This window comes from Lotus japonicus, chromosome 4, assembly GCF_012489685.1.
Source record: "Lotus japonicus ecotype B-129 chromosome 4, LjGifu_v1.2".
Taxonomy (NCBI): Eukaryota; Viridiplantae; Streptophyta; class Magnoliopsida; order Fabales; family Fabaceae; genus Lotus; species Lotus japonicus.
In genome coordinates this window covers 79928160-79937444 of record NC_080044.1, presented here as the reverse complement: position 1 = coordinate 79937444, position 9285 = coordinate 79928160, and the positions used below count along the sequence as shown (strand labels likewise).

The 9285-nt window shown below is 36.9% G+C and overlaps 1 protein-coding gene across 2 annotated transcripts; it reads right to left on the bottom strand.

Annotated features, from left to right (window-relative positions):
* Nucleotides 1-2188: 2188 nt before the first annotated feature.
* LOC130710662 (uncharacterized) lies at nucleotides 2189-8202 on the bottom strand. Of its 2 annotated transcripts, XM_057560002.1 has the most exons (10): nucleotides 8090-8202; nucleotides 7523-7906; nucleotides 7168-7368; nucleotides 6953-7075; nucleotides 6762-6799; nucleotides 6544-6652; nucleotides 3773-6265; nucleotides 3468-3605; nucleotides 2973-3085; nucleotides 2189-2683 (listed from the first exon to the last, which is right to left on the bottom strand). In XM_057560002.1, the coding sequence occupies exons 2-10, from the start codon at nucleotides 7589-7591 to the stop codon at nucleotides 2443-2445; spliced, it is 3525 nt and encodes a 1174-aa protein (XP_057415985.1). In that variant the 5' UTR covers nucleotides 7592-7906; nucleotides 8090-8202; the 3' UTR covers nucleotides 2189-2442. The 2 variants fall into 2 exon arrangements, with proteins under 2 accessions (XP_057415985.1, XP_057415984.1); XM_057560001.1 differs by lacking the exon at nucleotides 8090-8202 and having other exon boundaries at nucleotides 7523-7939.
* Between the last annotated feature and the right edge of the window lie 1083 nt (nucleotides 8203-9285).

Genomic DNA, 9285 nt, shown 5'->3' with positions numbered 1-9285 from the left:
ATTCACCTTCTAGTCATGTCGTTTTGACCTGCATTTTGTGTAATGCTATATATACAGCAGGGGCACCAAAACATATGCGTGGTCCAAGCTGCTTCAATGATCAATCCCGATTTCACAGTCATTGTTAGCATGCTATGCACAATAAATTAAAATTGAGTACTAGTCTTCATCAGGGTCCTATTTTTTATTTTATGCAATGATAAACATAAGCATATGTGGCACATATATGCTTCAAGAAAATCATAACATTATCAACATAGTAGTTGTAATCATTTCACCTTTTTAGATGACCATATACAGTTAGTGCATAAAGCAGAACCATGTGTATGTCCAGATAATGTTTCTTCTATTTTCGGTGACAATATTTCTATCAATCACTATTGTCGAATTTTATTGGCATGTTATATGATAAATGTAGCAAAAATTTGTTTAAAAAAAAATCAATGGTCCTAAGAAACACACTATTAATTTCAAAAAAAAAACACACTATTGATATATAGTAGCAAAATTCTTAAAGGAATCAAATGTGTAAGACAAGTAATGCAGTGAAAATGTAGCCTATATATATCCAGTCAACCATTCACATGTTCAGATTCACACGCTTTTTCAGATTGCCTTATTGGACGAAAATGATTACGGGTATAAAAAAATCAAATGATAATGAATTATTCGAATTAAATTGATTAAGTATTTGATCAAGTTGGCATTTAACTAAGCAAAAATTCCAAGTTTAGATTTAGACCAAATCAATGCTTTGGGATACGACTTCTTTGTGTGTTGTGTTAAATTAAAGATACGATTCTCTTTAAAATAATAATATTTATTGTTTCTTTTTTTTTGGGGGTCCTAAAATAGTTTTGGTTTCTAATCTTGGTAATTTTTTTAAATCTCCTCTCCCACACAGGCACACACCATAAATGGAGGTTGGATCATTGTGGGCCCATATTTTTTATTGTTTATTGGTTGATGTGGCTGTATGTACTATGGACTTTTCATCCCATTGTGTGTGTAGATTTTAGATCACCATGGGCCTAATATATCCAACTGTTAGGCCCGTTATAGGTTTGAATTACTACTTCTAGGTAACCAAAAAAAAATGGTAAATGCCACACATGACATATGAATTTTGAAACATTATATTTTTCCTTAATTAGCATTTTAATTTGGCTTAAATACTCTAGGGGTCCCTGAAATTGTACCATGTATCAAAATAAGTCCCTAAAAAAATTTTTTCCGATTCCGGGTCCCTGGAATTGTTTTTTTAATCAGAATAAGTCCCTACGTCGGAGAAGACGGTGGTTGATGGCGGCGGTCATGGCGGCGCTACGACCAGGGTGTTGGGCCGGCTTCGTCTCGTCCTCAGGAACTCAGTGGTGGTGGTCTCGTGGGCTGGGTCGTCACAGTTGAAGAGAAAAGGTCAGTCGCAAGTTGATTTCTTCTCACCGGAATTTATGGAGCTTCTCGGTTTCTTCGTTTTAGCTTTGTTTCTTGCGATTTCTTCGCCCAGATCAGATATATGAAGGTCTAGGAGTGTTTTAAACATGTTATTTCATGGTTTGTGGAAACAATGAGGAGGCAACCACTGTCTTCTCCGGCGTAGGGACTTATTTTGATCAAACAAATTTTTCTAGGGACCCGGAATCGGAAAAAAAAATTTCAGGGACTTATTTTGATACGGGGTACAATTTCAGGGACCTACAGAGTATTTAAGCCCTTTTAATTTTCCATATTGGTTTGGTCTTGTGGCTACAGCAAGCTACAATGGTGGTTGTTTGGTGCAGGGGACTTAGATATGGACAAAGCAAAAGCTGAGCTATAGTTTGGTATGCAGGTATGAGGGTGGAACTTGCTTAGAAAACCGTTCATTTGTTATTTATGTTGATACAAGTGTAGATATCTGAGAATTACTGACATTAATTTGTTTAATAATGTTTTACTTAGTAGAATTTTATACTGTTTGATATCTTAAAATTACTAGGAAGAGGGAGTTTTCTTTATTTCTTCTAATGCTGAAAATGCATACTCTGTTTGATTTGGTGAGAAGCATTTATCCACACAGAAAGGCCTGGAAGTTGAAAGCCTGTATTATTAATGCCTTTGTTTCTTTATTTCTTTCACTCAAGCATCTCCTTTAAAGTGAGTGATTCTACTCATAATGCAGAAAAGAAATTGGAGACATGCTCTATGATTAAAAGAAAGGCTGATGATTTGTATTATATATATATATAACTATCAAAGGGTACACCAAAAGAATATGTATACAAGCGCCAAAAAACAAAACAATTAAAGAACTAATCATCACCAGATCAAACAAGAACATTGTAGTAAGAGAGCACTATTGGTAACTAAATGGTACCCTTATGGCACACATTTATGGTTTAGAAGGGAAAAAAGTCCTAAGGAAAAGGGAAGAAAATGCACATCTCTTGCAAACACATCAACTTATTCATTTTTACTCCTCCGAGCATTCTTGAGGCTTCGCACAGTCATAACAAGTTTTTGCCTTTCACCTTCGACCTCCGCAAATTTGAGACTCATTTCTGAGTATCTTTCTTGCAACTCTTTCAGCTCAGTCTCCATTGAGTTATTTCTTTCCTTTAATGATGATAATTCAGTTGGCATGTCACAAGAGTTGTGATTCATTGAGGATGTTTCGGCTTCATTCTCTAACAAATATATATCACTGCCATGGCAAGAAAATGATCAATAAGGAAACAATCCAATAACTTGAATTGGCAAATTTACAAGTTACATAGACGATCTAAGTAGTCAGCACTGGTACTAAACTATGTCTTCTTAGTGCATGTTTGGTTTCACGATTCCCTGAGAATTATGCCCGTTTACTCTGAAGCTAAGACTTGTAGCTTCTTACCATAAGTGATTCTAGAGCAATCCATCATGAAACCAAACATCCACCTGAAGTCATATCAGGAAAACAAAAGGACATGGAAAGAAAGTAGAAAGTGATAAACCTCTTGAATGATGAAACTGCAACACGTGTAGTATCATCGAGATGCTCATCAGCTGTACTTCTTACTTCTCCAGATGTATCATTGGAAGCAGGCACACTCTTATCCTCAACAACCTGTTTGAAGCGCATGTCAATGAATATATATTGCAGATATTAAATTAACAGTTCAATAGTATAAGCTTAATCCAGATACTAAGAAGGACTGGCTTCACAATTAAACTCTTATGTAACTAAAAATGCAATTAAAGTTTGCCGAAGACAAATCATAACTTTAAAAACAAGTTGAAATTTTCTTATTTCCATCATTCATCAATACATTTTTATGGACTTGGCAGTTGACTAAGGGGCTCCATGTTTTTAATTAACGTTAGCAAATTTCTTGAGTATAGAGATATAGAGTCCATCTGGTTACGCCCATTGGAGCTTATCTACTAGAAAATGCACAAAGTAATCTCCAATAAGTGTTATTTGGTTTGCATCCAAACGGGAAGTATACCTCTAGCAAAGCAATGCTCTGATTGAATTCCTCTACTTTGTCCTCCAGTTCCTCAATTTTGGATTTCAGTTCCCTTTCCTTCTCCAAAAATGAAGAAGCTGACGTTTCCATTGCAGTTTCCTTTGATTTTATCAGGTCCTGTCATAAACAACTTTTTTTGTAAATGTACCTTATTCAATTGCCAGAAGTAAATAAGTTCAATCCAATGAAAATACAGAGGAGTGAAAATGATGGTTAGTACATGAAAGCATCAATAGATGAATTAAAATTTGGGTATCTATCAAGCACTTTTCAAATCAAGTTACCTCCAGCATTTGTATTTTCTCCTTGAGATTTGACATTTCTTTTGAATTCTCAGGAATTGATTTAGTACCATGAGAAAGCTGTGTGCATCCATTACTATCCTTGTATCTCTTCTCCATGTTGGTTAATGCATCATCCTTTTTCTTTAGCTCACCACTTAGCTCCAAAACTTGCGTTCTTAGTTTTTCTTTCTCAGTCTCATCCTCGATAAGGGATTGTTTCATGTCACTACATTGAGCTTTAAGCGCTTCTATCTCTGAATGCAAGACTCCAGCAACCTTCTCTTCTTCATTCTTGAGGTGTATCATCCTATTTAACTCGTCAAGTGACTTTTCTACCTCCTTCTTCAATAGAGCGATTGTGGTCACCAGCTCATTTCTTTCCACCATTTTACTATGTAACAGGGTCTCAGAGTCCTCAAGTGATTTTTTCGTAAGTTCCAAGTCAGTTCTTAAGATTTCTTTTTGCTTTACTTGCGCAGATAAGCACGAAATCTCCGCTTTAAGCTTCCCATTTTCAGCTTTTAGCATCTGGATCTTCTCAGAGAAATCCCCGCTAAGTTGTTCTTCGTGAGTTTTCTGATTTTCAAGTTGTTTGGACTTGTCCTCAATTTCCAACATCATCTCTTGTATTTGAACTGTCATCATATCTATTTTGTTGGAAAGTTCATTCAGTTTAACCTCATAATCAACCTTGACTGATTGAAGCTCTTCTTTGACTTTATGCAGCATTCCTTCAAGTAGTCTTTTATGTCCACGAAGTTCACTTGCTTCTGTGAATGCCTTCATGGTAGCCTTCTCGTTTGCGTCAAACGTAGATGCCATTTGCATTGAAAGCCTTTTGAATTCTTCTTGGAGCCTCTCAGCAGTATTAGCATTTTTACATCTGGTCTTTTGCAAAGCTTCCTCGGCTCGGATGGCTCTTTGTTCCTGCTCAACTTTCTCACGCATCACATCATCTATATCAGCTTCAAATCCTTGGGCTTGTTTCTCCAGTTCCTCCTGTAATATGCTGATTTGGGATTCAAGGACCTTAATGGAAGCCAGAGAATTAGAGAATTCTTCGGATTGTTTCTTGAGTTGATTTTCCAGACTCTGGATATGGGTTTCTGATTGTTTCTCCAATTCCTCTAATCTGCTGATTTGGGATTCAAGGTCCTTAATGGTAGCCAGAGAATTAGAGAATTCTTCTGATTGTTTCTTGAGTTGATTTTCGAGACTCTGGACATGGGTTTCTGATTGTTTCTCCAGTTCCACTAATCTGCTGATTTGGGATTCAAGGTCCTTAATGGTAGCCAGAGAATTAGAGAATTCATCTGATTGTTTCTTGAGTTGATTTTCCAGACTCTGGATATGGGTTTCCATGTCATCTACAGCATGAGGAGAAGAGCATTCATACTGCAAATTTAACTGTTCTTGCAGTTCGCTCTGCTCCAGCTTATATGCCATGTCATGGTTTTCCTGTTTCAATATCTCATAGTCCAGTGCAAGCTGCTCCATCTGCATCTCCAACTCATCTTTGTCTCTCCTATACATCTCTATTTCACCATAGAGATCTAAGATTTTTTGCTCAAGTAAGTGCGTCTCCTTGGCATTGCTGTGCTCCTTAACAAGCTCTTCCAGTTCTTTCTGTTCTTCATCATCGTCTGCTTCACAATTAGAGAGATTTCTCTCTAAATCATGTGAGCTTTTACTCTGTTCATTTTTATTGGAAAGACCACATATTTCCCTATTTTTCTGCTCCAACATTTCATCCAGGTCCTGCACAGCGAGAACTAATTCAGCATTTGAATCCTGCGTCTTCTCTAACTGTAGCCGGAGATTTGTGTTCAGGTCCTTCTCATACTTCAATTCTTGTTTAATTTCTTCAACAAGAGTGCGGAGATCCACACTTTCCAATTGTGATGTGTTGCCAGCTTTTGCCTCATCCATTCGTTTGTGGAAAGACCTTAAATTTCCGCATTCTACCTTGAGTTTGTCCCGTTCCTCTTTCAAGCTGATGGCTTCCTTTGAGAGCTCTTGACCTCTTTTACTTTCCTTTACAATTTGTTTCCTAAGAGTTTGAAGTTCCAAGTCTGACACTTCCATCTGCCTAGCCAAAGCAGCAACTTGAGCCTTGAGTTTCTCATTCTCCATGTCGGATGGCTGATGGGATCTTTCTCCCGAAAGGGCATCCTGAGAACCATGAATTGCATCATCCGCACTCAAACCATGTTCTGAACCAGCTGACCAGTCCCAGTGTGATCTCTGATGTACATCATACAATGATGGAGAGGCATTAACAGCAAGTTTTTGAGGCTCGGAAGCGTGGCTCATGTCTGAAAGAAAACCATTTGCATTGGGGAGGATGCTAGTATTTTGTAGTGCAAGTTCTCGGGGAGTATCAAGTCCAAAGCTTCCATCAGAACTTGACAATGTAATTTCAGATGATCCACTAGATGTCCTACGATCAGCACTTAATTCAACTCTATTGGTGCTTTCTTTGGCAGACACGTCCTGTGAAACATCGAAAGATGAGATTTAACAATGTCCATGGAATTTTAACTTCCAGAATAGAAGGAGAAAACAGAAACAGATAACTTTTGCGCTTAGAACGGACATGACTGTTGATTGTTGAACTCATACATTGAAGAAATGTTCAATTATGAAAGTTGAAAACATGATAATAAGTTATACACAGACCAAAGAAACCCCCTTCCCCAAAAATCTTCAAAGAAAAAATGTTTTTAAGAAAAAAAGAAGATAATTCCTAGCCCCAATGAGTGAAACCTTACTTCAGAAGAATCACTCTTAGAGAGTCCATCTATATCTCCATTGCTTAAATAGGTCCTCAAGCTCCTATCATGGGGTTTCAGTTTAGCATCTTCACATTCCTCTTCCTCTCTGCAAATATTTAACAAGAAGAAAACCCATCATGAAAAACAATTGACTTTGAGGCAAATTCTAGAACCTGAAAAGGAAAAATAGCCATGATAAGATAGTCCCTAAATACCTTGTGTCATTATTATCTTGTAGTCTCTGGATGGAAACCTGTTCATTAAGCAAAAAATCAGAACCACTAAAATCAACATTGCAGTAAATTGTGCTCTACTCAACTTTTTTTTAATCAGTTTTCCCTGAAACTTCCAGCAGAGTGACCTCTTGGAAGTGAAAAATATTTTTTGTGAGAGATCAAATACTAACATGCAAGACAGCATCAGAATGAGAATTCTTGATGGGAAGAGAGACAGAGGAGAGCTTAGTAGCATCTGCATAACTAGCAAAATCCACAGAAACTTCCCCAAATGAGCTACCTTTTGATAACCCCTGCAAAGAACAGAACCCAGAAACTAGATCACAATCTAACATCACATCACCAATCAACCACAATTTGAGAAAAGAAAAGAAAAAACTCATACCGTTGAAACCACAAAATAATACACTCTCTCACTGAATTTCCCAGTCTTAGGATCCTGAATGAACTTGACTGTTTCATACACAGGATTCTCCCATCTACAAACTCCTCCACGAACCAAAGCTTTCTCTAATCTGGTAGTTACCTTTCCAATATCACCTGGAACAATAGAAAGCACCAAACTATCCACCCCAGGTTGCAGCACCTGAAACAAAACACATCAAAAACTATAAATCTTCCAATTCACAACCCAGATACATTGCACACCATCATCAAAATTAAGGCTGAAAATGTATCAAATTTTGATAGGAAAATCATTTTGATCATGAAATGGAAAAAGGGTAATCACGTGGAGCAACCTGAGTGACATGGAAATGGAGCTTGAAAACAGCTTTGACTCTGTTCTTGTCATTCCTCCATCTGAACATCTTGGCTGACACCACCGCACCACCGACTCAGCTCCGCATGAGACTGATCTCAAACACCCAGATTCTCCGGCGGGTTCCACCACCGGTTTGCGGTGGTTGACGGTTCAATGCAGACGAAATTGGTGGTGGTGGTTCGGTGAAGTGAGAGTGAGAGTGAGAGTGAAAGTGAAAAGTGAAACCTAGTTATAGAAAGGAAGATGGTGGGGCTATGTGGTGTTGAAAAGTTGAAGATAAACAGAGTCCGTAGATCTCATCTCATGCGATGTTCTTCTTCTTCTTCCTCGTTGTGTTGTTCTTCCCTGTCTTCTCCTCTGTCTATGCAAATTGCAACAGTTTTTAAAAAACCAATGTCACATTCAATTAGAACCTTCTCTCTAATATAATGTTTTAATTTAATATACATTTTTTATAATCAAATAAGTTTCGGTGAGTTCGACTTATGTCACCACCGCGACGAGGTATATGCTCAAGAAGCAAGTGCATTATAGAGGTACTTACAGATTGACGGGTCGACCACCAACACAGTTCTCGCATCGCCACTGGAAATCGAATATAGAAGAAGATATGGTTTGTATAGGGCAAGTCAGTCAATATTTGTTGGCAATTTTAAAATACTAAATTTTGAACCACCGCGTGCATAGATTAATTGGTAGCAGGGTTGATTATAATTTATGAAAGGTATATTTGGTAGGTTATTTATTATTGTCTTTATTATATATTTCAGTCTGCAAAATTATGGCGAAAGATACTCTTAATGTACACGAAAAATTAATAAAATCACCTGCCAGTGAATATGAATAAATAATTTTGCATGTTTTACCTATCAAATTTCCTAGGAGGTGTTTTTTAATAAAAAAACTAATAATTGGAGAGAATGATGGATGGAAAGGAATTTCGGCCCAGACAAGAAAACTATTAGGAAAGGGAGTCGTTGGAACAGTGACAATATCTTGAAATAGAGAATTCAAATCTTACTGAGACATGTGAACAAGCTTGCCATTTATACCCAATGGATGATGAAATTCCAAAAAGAGATACATGAAAACAAATTTCGAGTGTGATAATGAAAGCTTAGCTGATTAATATGAGAATCGAGCACCCAATCCAAACCAATTTAATTATTATTGACTTATTGTTTTGGTTGGATTTGAAGGGAAAAAAACGTGAAATTTGAGCTTCAGATTTTAATTTAGTCAAGAATAGATCCAAACCGAGTTGTGTGCACTCTTAAATGCCACAACTTGTATGAATCACTTTAAAAGTGACTCAAAAATAAGTGAAACTAACTAATGGTTCCTGACCATCTTTATCCATCACATTCACTAGAGTGTCTACATTTCATTTTTTACAATTTTTCATAGTGCTATATCATCTAAACCATTTACTAATTTTTTACTCCAACCCAAAATCTCTTAAAAGTTTCTCTTTTAAACCCCACAATCAACTACATACTTTGGGGATTAAATGATAAGCAAATATAATAATATTTTATATGAAAATATTTATGAGGGACACATGAGAGAGAAGTGTCTACACTACCACACCCAAATTAGACATGGTGGAAGAACCATTTTTCTCTAATGGTGTGAGACACTAGTGGGAGAGTCTCTTTAATGTGAGTCACTCCCATTAGAGATGCTCTAATTAAAAATTAAGCAACTCAAAATCAAAAAGGGACCAAACATATCAATGTC

What these genes read in the sequence shown, in the direction of transcription:
- LOC130710662 (XM_057560002.1), bottom strand. Translation starts at nt 7,591, where the DNA reads ATGTTCAGATGGAGGAATGACAAGAACAGAGTCAAAGCTGTTTTCAAG. An exon ending in ATTATTTTGTGGTTTCAACG is followed by an intron (nt 7,076 to 7,167) that starts GTATGAGTTTTT and finishes TGTTCTTTGCAG; the next exon opens with GGGTTATCAAAAGGTAGCTC. An exon ending in CAAGATAATAATGACACAAG is followed by an intron (nt 6,653 to 6,761) that starts GTATTTAGGGAC and finishes AAATATTTGCAG; the next exon opens with AGAGGAAGAGGAATGTGAAG.